The following is a 20,772-nucleotide window of genomic DNA, read 5'->3' as shown; positions in this document are numbered from 1 at the left end:
AGCACTAGACTAAACATCACTTGCGTCATCCTGGTATCAAGAGATAAACATGGTACTGCTGTCACTGATCGCACATAAAAGATAGTGCTTCATGAGAGTGCTTGGTTTGTTATCCAACTGATCTAGTGTACTTTCTGTCATCCTGTGAATCCCAAATTTCTTGTACTGAAATAAATATTACCAATACCTTTTTAAAACCATGTATATCTTTATTTCCTCAAAGACAATTCAATACAATCACAGTCACTTTGTCTTTTAGTAATTTTAAGCATATTTTAACACAGGGTTAACACCTAACAATCACGTTGTGCATTTAAAAAATACTTTTTACAAGAGCTTTGTAGCGATTGTCGTCTGGGGAAGGAGAGGAGGACCAAGGTGCAGCGTGGTAAGTGTTCATATTTTAAATATTTTGATGAACATTGAAAACAAAATAATAAACACCCAACGAACAGTCCTGTAAGGTGCAACACAACACTAAACAGAAAATAACCACCCACAAAACACAATGGAAAACAGGCTACCTAAATATGGTTCTCAATCAGGGACAAAGATTGACAGCTGCCTCTGATTTAGAACCATACCAGGCCAAACACAGAAATAGAAAATCATAGACAAACGAACATAGACAACCCACCCAACTCACGCCCTGACCATATTAAAACAAAAGACAAAACAAAGGAACATGACAGTACCCCCCAAAGGTGCGGACTCCGGCCGCAAAACCTGAACCTATAGGGGAGGGTCTGGGTGGGTGTCTGTCCGCGGTGACGACTCTGGCGCGGAATGTGGACCCCAGTCCACCATAGTCTTTTCCGCCTCCTTAACCGCCTCTGTGGCCTCTTAAGAGCGGCGACCCTCACCGCCGACCTCGGACTGGGGACCCTAGCCACAGGTCCCGAATGGACGGGAGCAGCGCCGGACAGGCGGGAGACTCCGGCGGCGTCGGGGGGAAGGGCGATTACGGAATTGCTGGCGTGACAGGCGGCTCTGGCAGCTCCTGGCTGACTGACTGCTCTGGCAGCTCCTGGCTGACTGACGGCTCAGGACAGAATGGCGGCTCTGGCGGCTCAGGACAGACTGGAGGCTCTCGCAGCTCAGGACAGACTGGCGGCTCTGGCAGCTCAGGACAGACTGCCGGCTCTGGCAGCTCTGGCAGCTCAGGACAGACGGGAGACTCTGGCAGCGCTGGGCAGGAGGAAGGCTCTGGCAGAGCTGGACAGGCGGGAGCACCTTTAGGGAGAAGATGGAGAGACAGCCTGGTGCGGGGGGCTGCCACCAGAGGGTTGGTGTGTGGAGGTGGCACCGGATAGACCGGATCGTGAAGGCGCACTGGAGCTTTTGAGCACCGAGCCTGCCCAACCTTACCTGGATGAATGCTCCCCGTAGCCAGGCCAGTGCGCCGAGGTGGAATAGCCCGCACTGGGCTGTGCTGGCGAACCGGGGACACCATGTGTAAGGCTGGTGCCATGTACACCGGCCCGAGGAGACGCACTGGAGACCAGATGCACTGAGCCGGCTTCATGGCACCTGGCTCGACGCCCACTCTAGCCCGTGAGATACGAGGCGCTGCAATGTACCGCACCGGGCTATGCACACGCACCAGGGACACCGTGCGCCTCACGGCATAACACGGTGCCTGCCCGGTCCCTCTCGCTCTCCGGTAAGCATGGGGAGTTGGTTCAGGTCTCCTACCTGAGTTAGCCACACTCCCCATGTGCCTCCCCCCAATAATTTTTGGGCCTTCTCTCGGGCTTCCTACCGCGCTGCCGTGCTGCCTCCTCATACCACCGCCTCTCAGCTTTTGCTGCCTCCAGCTCAGCCTTGGGGCGGTGATATTCTTCAGCCTGTGCCCATGGTCCCTTGCCATCCAGAATCTCCTCCCATGTCCAGGAGTCCTGAGATTCCGGCCGCTGCTGCTGCTGCTTGTTACCACGCTGCTTGGTCCTTTCTTGGTGGGTGGTTCTGTAGCGATTGTCGTATGGGGAAGGAGAGGAGGACCAAGGTGCAGCGTGGTAAGTGTTCATATTTTAAATATTTTAATGAACACTGCAAACAAAACAATAAACGAACAGTCATGTAAGGTACAACACTAAACAGAAAATAACCACCCCCAAAACACAATGGGAAACGGGCTACCTAAATATGGTTCTCAATTAGGGACAACGATTGACAGCTGCCTCTGATTGAGAACCATACCAGGCCAAACACAGAAATAGAAAATAATAGACAAACGAACATAGACAACCCACCCAACTCACGCCCTGACCATACTAAAACAAAAGACAAAACAAAAGAACTAAGGTCAGAACGTGAAAGGCTAGGCCCTGTTGCTACCTCATATCCCAGCGATAATACCTTTGTTTTAGATACAACAGTCATGAAACCTCTAACACAATACATTAATTGGACTTTTGGACCTCACTTGCTTATCAATTTTCCATGTGGTTTCTTCCTTCACAGACTCCATGAAGTGAAAAAGCTAGGTGTTCCATGAGAGAGGGAGGAGGAGGAAGAGGAGAGGGGAAGACCACTGTGCTGTTACCTACGTAGCGAGCCCTGCTAGCAGCATGACATCAAGGCCAAAGACAAGAAAAAGAAAGATGAGGATTAAAATGAATAAGGAGCTAGCCTTACCTTCACTCTCCCTTCGAACAGCACAAGCTGTTTCATGATGCCAGCTCTCTCTGTAGCACCACCTAGATATTATTTAAGAAATAGTATGTGTCTGAAATAGTACCGGATTCCCTTTATAGTGCACTACTTTTGGAGCAGTGGAGGCTGCTGAGGGGGAGGATGGCTCATAATAATGTCTGGAACGGAAGCGAATTGAATGGCATCAAACACATGGTTTCCATGTATTTGATACGATCCCACCTATTCAGCTACAGACATTAACATGAGACTGTCCTCCCCAATTATTGTTATACGAGCTTATTCATCAGATTGATCCCAGAACTTTACATTACTTCTAATGCTATTCTAGACCAGGACGTGAAGTTATAGGTAGCAAGCCACTTAATAATTGTTTGTATTTTTTTATTCTGCCATCATGTGGCAACCAATTTGTCTTCTTAAATTGTTGGTCTACTATGATGTCATACCACCTCATCCGTGTGATGCAGAAGCTATATAATTAGAGATCATATCCTTACCCTTAGGGGAGCAATGAACCTACATCCTACACTGACTCCATTAGTGGCCCATAGCTACCATTTCCTTACCGATAATAGCAAACCATAACTCATGTTTTCATAGCAGGCATATGGTAGCTCTTGTTCATCATGAAGTACATCCAGGACATTGGATCTCCGGATCTTACCCCTGAAACCGAGCAGAATTCCAGTTTCTCTCCCTTCCATTGAGAAAGAATGAGACCTTAGGTAACTGAAATGATACGGATTGTCATCATGATCGCTGCCATTGAGAGCCAATATTTATTCCCAGCTGCTGTAAGGAGGGTAAACCTGATCTCACCTTCGCCACCATCAGTTTCTCTATCTCTCCTTGAGAAACAATGGGACCTGAGGAAATCAAGAGTAAAATGTACATTTAAAAAGTTTTTCCCTCACTTGAAAAAGAAAATTCCCACATATGGAACTTTTCCCCCAAGCATTTATTTTTCACAACTTCCGTCTAGTCTCCTATCCAGGGACCGACCAGGATCAACCATGTTTAGCATTAGAGGCAAAGCAAACCAGTAGTGGGATGCAGGGTGCTATGTTGCTGGAAGCGAAAGCAAAGGCCAGGGTAATATAACGAATGCTCAGTGGCAACTTTAGAATGTAAATCTTGGTGGGGCAAAAAATTAAAATAAATGTTTATGCATGCCAACAAAACCACAATACAACACTAAACAATACCTTCATTGCACTATAACGGTGACAAAAGGTGCTCACAAACTGTTAGGGCCTACATAACAGCAGAGTCCCATCAGCAGTCCCAACACCTTCCCACTGCTACACCTGGCTATCAGCGGCGCCTTGTCTGGCAGCGAAACAGTTAATTCAGCCTCCTTTACTGCCTTTGAATAATTACCCCTCAGAGCCCACTACCGGATTCGATTTGACAACATCCGGTGAAATTCAAAAATTACAAAAATGACAAAAATCCTAATATTAAACATTAATGAAAATAAAAGTGTCACACATAATTTCAAAGCTTAACTTCTTGTTAATCCAGGTGCTTTGTCAGATTTCAAAAAGGCTTTACGGCGAAAGCACACCAAAAAAGCATTACATACATTTCCAACCAAGCAGAAGCGTCACGAAAGTCAGAAATAGCGATAAAATAAATCACTTACCTTTGAAGATCTTCATCTGGTTGCAATCACAAGGGTTCCAGCTATTTAACAAATGGTCCTTTTGTTAGATAAAGTCCTTCTTTATATCCCCAAAAAGTATGTTTAGTTGGCGCGCTTGACTCAGTGATCTACCGGTTTCCCTCGTTCAAAATGCATACAAATGAATCCCGTCAGTTACCAATAAACTTCCAAAGAAGTCAAACAATGTTTATAATCAACATTCAGCTATCCTAATATGTAAATAAACTATCAAATTTAAGACGGAGTATAGTATTGCCATTACCGGAGATAAATAACGAAGTATGCGCCCTCACCGGAACACGCTACAAACACTACAGCCAAAATGGGAGCCACTTACAAAAACTACAAATTCTAGCTAATTTTTCAAAAAACAAGCCCGAAACTCTTTCTAAAGACTGTTGATATCTACTGGAAGCTCTAGGAACTGCAATCTGGGAGGTATTCCTCTTATATTCCCATTGACAGCCATAGTAATCAGGGGTGAGGTGAAAAATAATAATTCTGGATGGATTGTCCTCGGGTTTTCGCCTGCCATATCAGTTCTGTTATACTCACACACGTTATTGTAACAGTTTTGGAAACTTTAGAGTGTTTTCTATCCAATACCACCAATTACATGCATATCCTAGTGTCTGAGCCTGAGTACTTGGGCACCTCATTCATCCAAACTTCCAAAAACTGCCCCCTATCCCTAAGAAAACATAGCTGATATGGCTGACTTGCCTCAACAAATGTAGTTTCTACTGAAAATGGAGATGTACAACCTATGACTTACGGGGACAACGATTAGTAATTGTATAAGTGTGCTTTGTTCACCATTGTGCTGTCGATTATTATTCCAATGTCCGTTGGTCGTGTGAGTACCTGTGCTATGTTTTGGCTTTCATGCCACGTGTATTGTGCAGATGATTACCGGTTTTGTCCAGTGTGATAATGATTGTGCGTTTGTTATTTATTTGAGGTACTCCTCTCTCTTTTGTTTGGGTTTCAACCCTGTGTTTTGTATAGTGCTTGTTTGGTCTTCGTCCTGTGCCTTTACATGGCACGCTGTAATTTGGATAAATAAAAAACCCTATTACGCATTCCTGTGCCTGTCTCCCGACCCTTTATACCAACGTGACAATGTTTTTAGGCCATACAGTGTTAGTTTACAATTACTTTGTTTACAAACATTGGAGTAAAAGCACATGTAAGTGAAACTGAAAATATGATTTTTACTTTCACATGTGGAATTGGAAGTTAAACAATAAAATGTGCTGTTTCATATGTGAAAAACCTTTACATGTGAAAATCTCACTTTCCCATGTGGAATCGCAAGTTCACATGTGAAAAACAATCATGTGTAAAAAATCTAATATGAAGTTTCTTATGTCAAACTGCAATTCACACAAGGTGAAAACATGTTATTCTCCTCACATGTGAAACGATGGCGTTAACGTGTGACCTGAAATTGTAGACATGTGAAAATACGGTTTCACATGTGAAATGTAAGCTCAACATGTGAAAACATCTATTTCACGTGTGAACATTTAATTTTGACATGTTTTTTGTAAGGGTTCTGCCTGTCACATCCAATCAGTCCAGAGGCTGAGGCTCATGTGTCATATTCATGCTCCATTGCCCATGCAGTCTTTCCCCTCACTTCTGCTCCTTGAGTGCAGTACAGAGGGGTAATAGCAGACTAGGCCCATTATCCAAACATATGTGTTGGGTATAAGGACCATGCAATGGGGTGGGTGGTGGATGAAATTTAGAGAATCCTTCAATTCTATGGTTATGTAGTTGCTGGGTAAGTGCATTAGATGCTTTCTTAAAACCTAGACTTACTGCTGTAGCCCCAGATCCAGAAATTCCTTTTCTGGGTCAGTTGTATTGTGGTCTGGACAGAATTTCCACTGTGTTAACGTTACACCTAGGGTTGCAACATTCCTGGAACTTTCAATAAATTCCCTGGTTTTCCCGGAATATCAGTTGGAGGATTTCTGGAATAAGCAGGAAATCTGGAAGGATTTCTGGAAATCCAGGGAATTTATTCAAAGTTATCAGAATTTTGCAACCCTAGTTACACCTCGCCAAGTTAGTCTTGTTGGTCTAGCATCCTTAACACTTGTGTAGGCAACCTTAATACCAGTAGATGCATCATTATCATACTGTATAGTTGAGGTACTGTTGCTATGGTTGTTTGCAGTATAGTGTTGATATCACTTCGTACATAAGCACGGGTCGTGATGAATGCGAGACATGCACAGTCTTCACAATAAAGACGTGCGATAGATGTACTAGTCAGTCCCATTTCCCATCTGAATTCAATTTAGTTCTGTGTATTCATGTGTGCATTTTCAATCAAAACATGTTTTTTCTACGCCCTCGCTCTCCTTTGCTGGCACACTGATTGCTTTCTGTGGAGAGGTCAGATTATCCCCTTCACATACTGGCTTTAGAGAAAGGAGCGTAAAATGTTTATTTTCAGCTGAGGAGTAGTAAAGATGGCATCAGTTAATACAGTATTTCAATTACAGCGTGTCTAAAGCAGAATTCCCCTTGGGGCTGGCTTATCCCACCTAGGACAGCAATAGGTAGGTAGGAAAGTGATAGAGGAATTTATTTAGGCAGGACAGTAAAAGGTAGGAGAGTGATATAAAGTGATAGGCGATTCCCAGCAGTGCATTATTGCCACACTCGCCCCACTGTATACACACTGGTTGAATCAACATTGTTTCCACGTCATTTCAATGAAATAACGTTGAACCAACATGGAATAGACATTGAATTGACGTCTGTGCCCAGTGGGATGATCTTTGTTACATCGAGAGTGTGGGACTATAAGATTATATTTGCAAAAATATGATTCTGAGATAATCGACTCTGAGAAAACCCACATTAATGCAAATCATTTTTTTCCCCCTGCCATGAAGTTTCCTTTCGTTTCAAACAAAAATGTAAAAAAAATCCAATGGGGGTGAATAGCCCACTTATGATGCCCACTGTAGGTATGAATTTACCTTTGGTGTGTAATGACACGGGCAGGTGCTACACATTTCATAGCACATGACAGTGGGTGTGTTTCAGTGGTAAAGCTAAAGAAATTGACTGTAGACCAAAGTCAAGGAGTGAAATTGGGGGAGGTGCATCTGCGACAGCCTAAAGTCGGACACTGATGTGGTTTTCCAAATACAAGGCTCAGATCAACACGGCAGTGTTTCCATTGTTTATAATGTCAAAATAAACATGTCTCCATCCCCCATATCACACACTCACAAACTGAAATCATATCCCACTGGGCACTCACTGGTTGAATCAACATAGTTTCTACGTCATTTCAATTAAATTACTTTGAACCAATGTTGAATAGACATTGAATTGACGTTCGTGCCCAGTGGGATGTGTGTACATTGTAGACTCAATTAGTGAGATTAGCCTTAAATATCACATTAATTTGTATCAACTCTATGAATAGCAGCAAAGTTGGTTCCTGATTCAGTCTTCAGTCATCTCTTTGTGACATTTGTTTAGGTCAAACAAACAAAAAAGTAATGATATGTTGACAATAGAGCAGGGCATGGCTGTGATGATGTTCGTGAATGTTCGTGAAGAGCAACTGCAGAAACTGGTAGTCAACTGCAGTCACAACTTCATGACCTTTGATCACAAGATTTGTGCTAAGTTCATGCAGTGGACATGTAGGCGCAAGTCGGACAATGCAACACACCTTGAAAGTCGGTGACCAGACTTGACAAAAGTGATCGGCTCGAACGCGCCCAGTGTCACCCCAGTCTCTCTCTCTCTTTTTTTTCTTCCAGCAGCAGGAAGGCGCAATCAGGTCGCATTCTACTCCTCTTCTCATCCTCGTGAAGAGAAGCTAGAACGACGTGCCGCGCGTGTTTTCTAACCGCACCATGGTGGGAATGACGGAATTGGGGTGCCTTTTCGTCCCGGTGATGATGCTGGTGGGGTTCACCTTGCAAGCGGAAATTAACAACGGGAAAAAGGAGGAGAAAAAGGGGAATTTCATGGAAGACGAGCATTGGCTGTCCACCATTTCACAGTACAGCCGCAAGATCAAGCATTGGAATCGCTTCAGAGACGTAAGTCGCTGTTTTGGTTGATTGAGAGATCTGCCGTAATGCGGTAAGCTATATTGATAGGGAAACAGAAGCCAGTGGCACGATTCCGCTTGGCAAACGTCCTAATAACCGGATGCGTTTGCTAGGCTACTCCGATTTTATTTGTCAGATAATATCAAGGGTTTGGTGTCATTGCTTAAGATACATATCTGAAGCGTTTGTGTAGCCAGATATTATGTTTTTTTTCATTGTAAACATTATCTTATGTATAAAAAAAATGTTAGGCATAATCATTCAGATGGAGCCTAAGATGTTGACCTCAGATATACCCTAGAGGAGTGTAGCCTAGGGCACAGCCTCATTGTGGTCATGGTGCACTGATCTATTGCATTTTCTGGAGAACTGGAGAATGTAGGGTTGCCTATGCAGTCATCATTATTATACATCATTTGTAAACACTCAAAGGACCTCTGCAAGGTAACCTACATTTAATTGCGTAACTGCCAAAATAAAGGAAACACCAACAGAAAGCGTCTTAAATAGGGCGTTGGGCCACCACGAGGCCCCAGAACTGCTTCAGTGCGCCTTGGCATATATTCTACAAGTGTCTGGACATCTTTTGGGTGGATGCAGCACTATTCTATCACAATAATTTCTATAATTTGGTGTTTTGTTGATGGTGGTGGAGAACGCTGTCTCAGGGACCGCTCCAGCATTTCCCATAAGTGTTCAGTTGGGCTGAGATCTGGTGACTGAGACAAACACACACCCTTTAAACCCCATATGCTTCTTTGAGACCCCTCTTTCAAAGTCATTTAGATCTCTTCCTCAAGCCATGGTAGCCAAAATAATGGCCAACTGGGCATGATGGGATGTTAATTGCTTAATTAACTCAGGAACTACACCTGTATGGAAGCACCTGCTTTCAATATACGTTGAATCCCTCATTTACTCAAGTGTTTCCTTTATTTTGGCAGTTACACGTACATACATGCAATGTATAATGTGTGATTTACACTACTACATAGGTACCTATCTTCAAACCAATACCAGATTGAAAGCGTGTTTTGAAAGCATCATATCAGGATATTTTCTATCCCCTAGCCTCACTGTCCATAGGCCTACCTATTGATACTTTACCATTCTTTGGTACATTATTGGCAGTAGTAATTATGCACATTGCAAATTTGCAATGATTTAGAATGACATTTGTTCCCCTTTAAAGATCCGTCCCCACATTCACCCCTTATACTTATTCCGTCATGCTTTTCACGGTATGCATTCTGGCCTGCTGTCCTACTGCTAATGACTCAGCCTAGTGTTTGCAAATGATCTGTTACAAACAGAATAGGCACAATGCAACAATGCAATTATAATACAAGTTCTGATCATTGATTGCTGAGGTAATGCAGTTAGCTTTCAACTGAATCCGGCTGTGGCGAATGATTTTAGCCTAAAGGGCATGTAAATATTGCTTTGTTTATGAATATTATGTGCGTGTGAAATCCTGCATCCAGTAGTGATTACCAAACATCACAGCAGGGCATTTGCACGGTAATGGAATTTCGTTGAGTCTCAGATTTCTCACTTACAATGTAACAAAAAACATTGATTTCAAAGTTAACAAACCATACAACACTAAGCACAAGGAACACTTTAAACAATGTACACAGAAAATGTAACAAAACACATTTTACTGGAAGAACTGTGCAGATGCAAAGTTTGGTAACAGAATTTCTGTCAAATCTCCTTCAGTGTTTTATGACCACGTTTTCCAAAAAACTCAGTTAAATATTGACTCAGAATTTAAGATTCAAAGATGTCTGCAGAAAGAATGGGGTGTCAGCTATGACATGACACCTTGAGTTTGAAAACATCTCTTTTGGTATTGAACTACAGTAACTGAAGTGGAATTACACCCGGTAACGGAATTTCTTCATGGGTCCCTGATCTGTACAACACAGAAATGCATAATTATGGATATGCATGTCATTCTCTTCATGGTGATGTATCCTGAATAGGTACACAAAGGTAGAATTATGCAATATCCTCATTATTTTAATGAGCTCCACCACCAAACCAGACCAAATTTGGTTGGTCTGAACAGGACCAAATCTGAACCAATCATAGACCAATCATAGACAACTATAATCTACTCTATTCTACTATACTGAACAATAATCTACTCTGTGTAGCGAAATGCTTGTGCTTCTAGCTTTGACAGTACAGTAATGTCTAACAAGTAATATCTAACAAATTACATAACATATACCCAATAGACAAAGATCTAAGTAGGAATGAATATATACATATGGACGAGTGATGTCGAGATCTATGATTGCTTCAGATTTGGTCCTGAACATGGACGTCTATGTTTGGGCCGAATGAAGGCCGGTCCAGACGTTTGTAGACGTTGAAATCAAGGCTAGACCAAAAAATGACATCTGTGAGCGATGAAATCAAAGTTTCAAGTGTATTTAGTTGTATGTACAGGATACACATGGTATACACCAGCCAATGAAATGCTTACTTGCAGCTTCCTTCTGGACAATGCAACAACAATAAGAAATAATAAAATATAAGAATACTAACCTAAAGTAAATGGCTCAGTAGAAGAGAATAAACATTTGACCAAAAGTATGATACAGGAAGTCACAATTTATAGTCCAATATTTACAAGTTTTGGGGAGTTGGGAGGGGGGGCAATTGTTTCAATCATAATAAAAGTCTGGTAGCAGCAGTTGTGATGTGTGTGTGTGTGTGTGTGTGTGTGTGTGTGTGTGTGTGTGTGTGGCATGAATGTACTGTATATGTGTGCATGTGTGCTAAGGTGCGGAGAATCAGATCAGGTGGTCAGTCCAGTTCGGTGCTCAGTGAGTGAGGATGCTAGTTACAGTAAATGGAAAGAGAGGGGTCTCATGGGTAGGTGTCAGTAAGAGCCAGGAGAGGTGACATATAAATTGGAGAGAGACAAAAAGAGCGAGGTTGGGGATGTCCAGCCTTTTCACACTCTTGCTTTGACCACCAGATGACAGAAAGAGAAATAAAAAAAACAGTAGGGCCCTATAAAATCAGTTGTTTCCCAAAATACATTTAATCCATTTTGTTTTTCTAGGTTTGACTCTCCCTGTTTTTAAGGTTTTCACTCTCAAAATCACACTCTTTTAATAGTAAAACAACTTCATTGGATTTTCTAAATCCACGCTTAAACCACATCAGAAGACTACTTTTGAGGTCTGGAAAAATGTGGATAAATTTAGTCCAGTTCGCACAATTGGCCCAACTTCGTCTGGGTTAGGGAGGGTTTGGCCGGTAGGGAAACCCAACTTCGTCTGGGTTAGGGAGGGTTTGGCCGGTAGGGAAACCCAACTTCGTCTGGGTTAGGGAGGGTTTGGCCGGTAGGGAAACCCAACTTCGTCTGGGTTAGGGAGGGTTTGGCCGGTAGGGAAACCCAACTTCGTCTGGGTTAGGGAGGGTTTGGCCGGTAGGGAAACCCAACTTCGTCTGGGTTAGGGAGGGTTTGGCCGGTAGGGAAACCCAACTTCGTCTGGGTTAGGGAGGGTTTGGCCGGTAGGGAAACCCAACTTCGTCTGGGTTAGGGAGGGTTTGGCCGGTAGGGAAACCCAACTTCGTCTGGGTTAGGGAGGGTTTGGCCGGTAGGGAAACCCAACTTCGTCTGGGTTAGGGAGGGTTTGGCCGGTAGGGAAACCCAACTTCGTCTGGGTTAGGGAGGGTTTGGCCGGTAGGGAAACCCAACTTCGTCTGGGTTAGGGAGGGTTTGGCCGGTAGGGAAACCCAACTTCGTCTGGGTTAGGGAGGGTTTGGCCGGTAGGGAAACCCAACTTCGTCTGGGTTAGGGAGGGTTTGGCCCAACTTCGTCTGGGTTAGGGAGGGTTTGGCGGTAGGGAAACCCAACTTCGTCTGGGTTAGGGAGGTTTGGGTTAGGGAGGGTTTGGCCGGTAGGGAAACCCAACTTCGTCTGGGTTAGGGAGGGTTTGGCCGGTAGGGAAACCCAACTTCGTCTGGGTTAGGGAGGGTTTGGCCGGTAGGGAAATCCTTATCTCATCCGGCACCAGCGACTCCTGAGGGGGGCCGGGCGCAGTGTGCGCTAACCAAGGTCGCCAGGTGCACAGTGTTTCCTCCGACACATTGGTGCAGCTGGCTTCCGTGTTGGATGCGCGCTGTGTTAAGAAGCAGTGCGGCTTGGTTGGGTTGTGTATCAGAGGACACATGACTTTCAACCTTCGTCTCTCCCGAGCCCGTACGGGAGTTGTAGCGATGAGACAAGATAGTAACTACTAATAATTGGATACTACGAAATTGGGGAGAAAAAAGGGGGTAAAATAAAATGAATAAAAAAAACACAAATTATATTTTTGAGTGAGCACCTAACAAGAGGCTGTTTGCGATGTTTTCTTGTAGCACACACACGTGATGGTAGAGTTTGCAAATAATCATAATATCATTCTGCCAGGTAGGCATAGGCTACTTTGCAGTTATATTTAATTGAGAAGGTTTTTGGGAAAGCCTTTCCATCTACCAGAAGATGTTTTATTAGTATCATCGCTAACGGCTACATGATGTGGTAGCTGCGTACACCGCAATAGACAGGGGAAATTCTCCTTGCCTCTTCAGAAAGTTGCAGGAAATACCGAATCACTGATGCATTCTATTCATGTCTTATGATTAACTTGGGTAAATTAATACATGTTCAATATATTTAGTTGATTCCCTACCAAGTTCAAAGTTTTACTATTGTTGAATTCCATTTTATTGTCTGGACTTTATAGGGCCCTAAAACAGTTCAGCTGAACATAACAGTATGCCAGTGGAAGAGAGGACAGTAGCAGGTGACCCAACTGTGGTTTGTGACAACTATGATTTCCCATTGCAGTCAATTCAATTGCAGATATTCAGTTACAGATTTTTCTGAATTTAGTTTTAATCACCTAATAATTCATAAACAAAATGTATATCAGTAAAAACACTAGCTAATTGATAGGTCTACCTTTACTTGTTACTTCTGTGAACTTGTATTATTCTTCCTCCTCACAAGGGAACATATATAACATATATGCCGGGAGTCAGGAAACGGAAGCTGAAGATGATTTTAATAAAGAACGAAAGCAAGTGAACAAACATGAGGCGGGTACATAACGTGAGAGAATGCAATAACACCTGGTGGCTGAAAACCACTGAGGGCTAAATAAAGGAGGAGTAATCAAGGAGAAATGATGAGCAGGTGTGCGCAATGTGGGTTGCCAGGACCGGTGGTTAGTAGACCAGCGACGTCGAGCGCGGGAGGGAGGGAGGGAGTAGGCGTGAACGCAGGGTTCTTTACTTCAACGTTATTGTTTTGATGTCTTTCTAATACCTTTTTAAGACTTTATCTGGAAGATGTTTTCTAACACACACCTCATTTTTAGAATGGAAAATGTTTGAAAAATGTATATATGATTAAAAAAATTAGACTCTTAGCATTTATTTGAAATCCAATTTGACATGCTCCTATAAACTACACGTTGGTCCTTTTACATGGACATGACCAGCATTACTTGGATGAGAGGCCTGTTGTAAATAAAACCCTCTGCTAAATGACAAAAATGTCAACAAAATCTATTATTGCACAAAAATGACAAATCCCCACTTCCCAAGTATGTCTAACTAAGCTTCTATATCATTGTTATGCAAATAGTTAAACACTTTTTGATGCAATTATGACATGTTCCCAACCCCAGTAAAGCAGGTATATGTGTCTAAATTGTTGTCTTCCCTGCTGTCCCGGGTGCACACACACACACACGCATAGAGACATACACGCATAGAGACGCACACACAGGCTCGCATAGAGACGCACACACAGGCTCGCATAGAGACACACACACAGGCTCACATAGAGATACATACACACACGCATAGAGACATACACACAGGCTCGCATAGAGACGCACACACAGGCTCACATAGAGATACATACACACACGCATAGAGACATACACACACGCATAGAGACGCACACACAGGCTCAAATAGAGACGCACACACAGGCTCGCATAGAGACACACACACAGGCTCACATAGAGATACATACACACACGCATAGAGACATACACGCATAGAGACGCACACACAGGCTCGCATAGAGACGCACACACAGGCTCGCATAGAGACGCACACACAGGCTCACATAGAGATACATACACACACGCATAGAGACATACACACACGCATAGAGACGCACACACAGGCTCACATAGACATACACACACGCATAGAGACACACACGCATAGAGACGCACACACAGGCTCAAATAGAGACATACACACACGCATAGAGACACACACATACACGCGCATAGAGACACACACACGCATAGACACACACACACATGCAAAGACACACACAATCGCATAGAGATAGACACACACACACACACACACACACACAGACACACACACACATGTATATACACACATACACATGCACACACACACACACACACACACACACACACACTCATGGAAACACACATGCATAGAGGCATAAACACACATGCATAGAGGCATACACACACATGCATAGAAGCACACACACACACACCAGAGTACTCTCCTGGCGAAGCAGGATTAAGTTTAGATATATGTCCTCTGGAACTGTATTGTAGAAATAATGAAATTGTGGGCATGAAGATTAAGTATGAATTACAGTGGGATTATTATGATGGGCCTGGATGGGTGCTGCTGTGTCTTTACACGGGCAGTGACACACACACACACACACACACACACACACACACACACACACACACACACACAAACCGATGGAATCTGAACACAACCCTGCACACATCACAACCATCCCCCACATGCTCCTTTTTTGTTGAACATTTTAAAAAACTTTTCAGGGAAAAAAGCTCAGCTCTTCTCAGTGGGTTTGCCGTCCAGTAGAGTTAAGATAAGATTTCTCTTTTCCTCAGTTTGAAATCAAACCCCAGATGAGGCACAAACAGAGACCACAGCTCTGCCTGCATGCCCTGAATGAAGGAGTTTATGTATTTTTCTCTCTGAAGACTTGGTGGATTACTGTGTATGATGTCAGAGGTGACATGGAATATCTTTGTGGTTGCCATTCCCGGAGGGAGGTGTGGGTGTGTGTGACGGTTTGTTTGTGTTTGTGGGGGAATCTTGTGTGTGATGTGTATATTTAAGGGGGGAAAAGTGCTGATATGTCTCTGGTGATGTTGACAGAAGAAACATCAGAGGCAGCGCATCACAGAACTCCCTGGGGATCGCCAATAGCAACCTCTTTGATGTCAGTGTGCAGCCGTAGCAACGGAGGTCCTCTGAAATGGGCCTGAAAGTAACTCGTTTCAGGGGGGGGGGGTAGAGTTGTAAAGACTTTGGGCCGAGGACATCTCCATAATCCAGGATGGGTAGTATTGTCATTTGGAACAGGATGTGTTTAGCAGAGTGTGTGAATGAGATTTGTTCCGGTAGGGAAAGCCTATTCTGGACTTGACCTTTGCTTGAAGACTTTTGATGTGTGTGTGTGTGGAATGATAGTGCCCTGTCCAGCCAGATCCCCAGGGATTTGTATGAGCCCATCTAGTGAGTAGATGTCAAGGGGTAGGTTGATGTGCGTTTTCCTTTTGGTTTGTTTGTGTTCATTTTAGCATACAGGTAAGTGCCAAAATAATGGAAACACTTAAATGAGGGATACAAAGTAGATTGAAAGCAGGTGCTTCCACACAGGTGTGGTTTCTGAGTTAATTAAGCAATTAACATCCCATTATGATTAGGGTCACGTATAAAAATGCTGGGCAGACCATTATTTTGGCTATTATTTTGGCTACCATGGCTATGCCCCCTTAGGATGACAACGCTCCCATTCACAGGGCACGAGTGGCCACTGAATGGTTTTATGAGCATGAAAATAATGTAAACCATATGCCATGGCCGTCTCAGTCACCAGATCTCAATCTAATTGAACAGTTATTGGAGATTTTGGCGCCTGTGACAGCGTTTTTCACCACCATTAACAAAGCACCAAATTATGGACTTTCTAGTGGAAGAATGGTGTCACATTCCTCTAATAGAGTTGCAGACACTAGTAGAATCTATGACAAGGCGCATTGAAGCTGTTCTGGCTCGTGGTGGCCCAATACCCTATTAAGACGCTTCATGTTGGTGTTTCCGTTATTTTGGCAGTTACCTGTACGTTTAGTATCATTACAGGGAAAGATGATGGATTCATCAATACCTTCCTTATTATCCATATGGATAATGATACAGTATCATTTGAGAGTTATACACTCTCCTCAGTCCTCAAATTAAGCATTAGTCTGAATCTCCATGCAGCTGATGAGATAATCAGACTACTAATGATTTTACTCCTATGAACCCTGACCTGAGCTGCATGAAACATTGGTTCATTACATCAACCCCAATAACCAAATGGTTAGAGGACCCATAATCAGAGGATGTATGTGTGTTCAAATGGGCTCCAGAGGAATATGTATTCTCTGCTGCAATATATTGGTTTACTCCGAATATACAGTATTATACTTTAATCACTATTGTTGTTTCCCATGATGTCTTCGAAGAGAAATAAAATACAAAAAAATGCTAACAAAACCAGAAAATTAGTTCATTGGGTATTTTTCAGGATATAATTTGGTTAATCCATGAAGGGTCGCCCATGATGCTATCTAATAAGACAAATGAGTACAATTGGTGTTGACTCGCTATGTCCTTTTGAGGGGAAGAATGTTGAATTTTAATGCAACAATGGAAAAAACAATCATCAAAGAGGCAGAACGTGAAAAACCAAATATACACACACTGTACATACCCACACAAACAAACATATTAATACATGAATATTCTATATTTATGCTTCTCCTCTTTCAAGTATAAGACCCACGGTACAGTATGCATTGGATAGAGTGTGGATGACGGCTGTTTTGTATTCGATAAAAATAGCCATCACCACTCCACACTTCAATCAATCCAATCCCCGTCATTGAAAAGACAAGGCGATTAGATGTAACAATTACCGTCAACAACTACATTTAATACATCCACTCCTTTTAATCTGACAGACAGGTGCACTGGACAATTCTTCATTCCACTAATGCATCCAGGCTGGAAATCCCAAAATAAAGGAAAACACAATAATGATGATTGGCTGCTGGAGGAAGCCATTGTGGTTTAAAGGCCTTAGTGTCATGAGTCCCATTGAGAAGACCACCCTTTGACTGAAACCGTTGGCACACAAGCCTTACAATTTAATTTAATGTCTTGATTTGACGATGTGAGTGATTTATAATTTAAAGAACAACATTTCATCTCCCATCTTTAAATAGACTTAATTCATCCTTGAATATTATTCTTAACTTCTTCTATACAGCAGTATCTCTATATTCCTGGTGTAGTGTCTTCTGTACCCTAGTGTGATTCACAGTTGAGTCAATATGCTGTATCCCCTGGCCTCCTTTTCAAATGACCGTTATGATGATGAGAAAGAACATGAAGTTCGAATTGACTATTTGAACTCTGTTACTGCAGATCAAACGGACACCGAAAGAGGCTGTTGATCCAGCAAATGTCTCCCCAACTCCCCTTTTCCACCCAGGTTTCACAGTCACACAAACTGGTCAAAATGTTAATATGTTAAGATGTTTAATGCAACTCCATTACAGGGCTGATGATCTGTGACGGCTGATATTAGTCTATCAACCTGGATCAAACTCTGATAGGAACATCCGATGAGTCTGGGTGCATCTCAAATGGCACCCTGTTCCCTATTTAGTGCACTACTTTGGACCAGGGCCCATAGCTCTACATAGACAATAGGGTACTAATTGGGATGCTGCCTCTGTCATTGTGCAGCAGCTCACAGGTCAAGCCACCATCTCATCCATCTTTGTAATAATAGGAAATTTGATGGCATGGTTGAAACTGCATGGTTAAACCTGCTTTGTTGAAATTGCAGTGGGTCTGCACATTATGCATAATTTATCTGATTTAGTCTCTGACTGAATACAATTTTATGCTCAACTAACTTCCCCCTATTAATGTCACATTGTGAAGTCACACTTTGGAATCAGTCTGATCAGCCTTGGAGACAGTGACTGTGTCCCAAATGGCACCCTCCTCCCTACACAGTGCACTACTTCTGAGCAGAGTCCTATGGTGTTTTTTATAGACTGCTAATGAGAGAGGATAATGTAGGAGAGGATAACACTCATTTATTGTTAGGAGAGTGTGTAGTGGCAGCGAAATGCACGCACAGCTGACCTATCCTTAGATCTCTCTCTCCAATTCAGCAGTAGCTCATTAGACCACAGTAGAGGTCCAGGGCTGTGTCACCAGGTCCCTGGTAGCTCATTAGACCACAGTAGCGGTCCAGGGCTGTGTCACCAGGTCCCTGGTAGCTCATTAGACCACAGTAGCGGTCCAGGGCTGTGTCACCAGATCCCTGGTAGCTCATTAGACCACAGTAGAGGTCCAGGGCTGTGTCACCAGATCCCTGGTAGCTCATTAGACCACAGTAGCGGTCCAGGGCTGTGTCACCAGGTCCCTGGTAGCTCATTAGACCACAGTAGAGGTCCAGGGCTGTGTCACCAGGTCCCTGGTAGCTCATTAGACCACAGTAGAGGTCCAGGGCTGTGTCACCAGATCCCTGGTAGCTCATTAGACCACAGTAGCGGTCCAGGGCTGTGTCACCAGGTCCCTGGTAGCTCATTAGACCACAGTAGCGGTCCAGGGCTGTGTCACCAGGTCCCTTCTAGCTCATTAGACCACAGTAACGGTCCAGGGCTGTGTCACCAGGTCCCTGGTAGCTCATTAGACCACAGTAGCGGTCCAGGGCTGTGTCACCAGATCCCTGGTAGCTCATTAGACCACAGTAGAGGTCCAGGGCTGTCACAGGGGTAGCTCATGTGTCACCAGGTCCCTGGTAGCTCATTAGACCACAGTAGCGGTCCAGGGCTGTGTCACCAGGTCCCTGGTAGCTCATTAGACCACAGTAGCGGTCCAGGGCTGTGTCACCAGATCCCTGGTAGCTCATTAGACCACAGTAGAGGTCCAGGGCTGTGTCACCAGGTCCCTGGTAGCTCATTAGACCACAGTAGCGGTCCAGGGCTGTGTCACCAGGTCCCTGGTAGCTCATTAGACCACAGTAGCGGTCCAGGGCTGTGTCACCAGGTCCCTGGTAGCTCATTAGACCACAGTAGCGGTCCAGGGCTGTGTCACCAGGTCCCTGGTAGCTCATTAGACCACAGTAACGGTCCAGGGCTGTGTCACCAGATCCCTGGTAGCTCATTAGACCACAGTAACGGTCCAGGGCTGTGTCACCAGGTCCCTGGTAGCTCATTAGACCACAGTAGCGGTCCAGGGCTGTGTCACCAGGTCCCTGGTAGCTCATTAGACCACAGTAACGGTCCAGGGCTGTGTCACCAGATCCCTGGTAGCTCATTAGACCACAGTAACGGTCCAGGGCTGTGTCACCAGGTCCCTGCCTGCACCTGTTCTTCTTCTATTCCACTTCATTTTTAATGAACAGAAAACATTCTGTGCGTTCACACAAACCTTGCCTCAGTACTTCACACACACACACACACACAAACCTCCCCTTAGTTCCCCAGTCGAAGCCAGGTTGATTAAAAATGCAGGATGGATGGGTAGGTGTGTTTGTGTTTGGTGGGGGGTGTTTGGGCGGTTCGGCTTACTGGAGCGAAGCTCATTATGACGTTTCAGTGATTTGTGCTAGAATGTTGTAATTATGGTGTTGTGTTCAGTGTGTGTCTGTGTTTGCAAGCTTGATAATCAAATCAGTTGGATGCAGTTTTGTAGGTGCCCGTGAATCCTTAAAGCTATGAAGCAATGCAAGCAGTTGGCGTGGTGGCCAAAACAACATATAACCTGCTGCTTTGACCTGGGTTCTGAGACAATTATCTTGTTGTTAGAGTGGTTGCATGACACATGTAGTGTGCTCCCAAATGGCACCCTATTCCCAATCTAGTGCACTACTTTTCACTAGACCCCTAGTAGAGAATAGGATGCCATTTGAGTTGCAACCATTCACACTCTCGGACGAAACAAAACACACAAAACAAAGGTTATTTGATGAACGCCAATCATGGCACCTGTTCCTCTTCTTTGATTTTGATATGACAAACACCCGGCCCTTCAGTCCTCCGAACCAGAAAGTTTTAGGGCCACACTGTAGAGTGAAAACGGAACCCATGGACCTTGTTGTGTTCTGCTGCACTACCCAAGTTCACCACTAGTGACATACATGCATTATAACAGAGTACACCTGGAAAGTATTCAGACCCCCTTTTTCACATTTTGTTACGTTACAGCCTTATTCTAAAGTGG

The 20,772-nt window shown here is 43.8% G+C and overlaps 1 protein-coding gene across 2 annotated transcripts in view; it reads left to right on the top strand.

The window, feature by feature from the left end:
* The first annotated feature begins 6,811 nt into the window (after positions 1-6,811).
* The window catches only part of LOC118369420 (testican-2), an 83,951-nt gene continuing 69,990 nt past the window's right edge, over positions 6,812-20,772 (top strand). Inside the window, exon 1 of one of the 2 annotated variants that reach the window (XM_052498718.1) lies at positions 6,812-8,409. In XM_052498718.1, coding sequence (XP_052354678.1) covers positions 8,221-8,409 — 189 coding nt within the window. In that variant the 5' untranslated portion in view covers positions 6,812-8,220. The remainder of the gene's footprint in view (positions 8,410-20,772) is intronic. The other variant, XM_052498717.1, reaches the window with a different exon arrangement.

The sequence above is a fragment of the Oncorhynchus keta genome, chromosome 36, assembly GCF_023373465.1.
Source record: "Oncorhynchus keta strain PuntledgeMale-10-30-2019 chromosome 36, Oket_V2, whole genome shotgun sequence".
NCBI lineage: Eukaryota > Metazoa > Chordata > Actinopteri > Salmoniformes > Salmonidae > Oncorhynchus > Oncorhynchus keta.
Note: the sequence above shows the minus strand (reverse complement) of the source record. Positions and strands in the feature narration are given on the sequence as shown.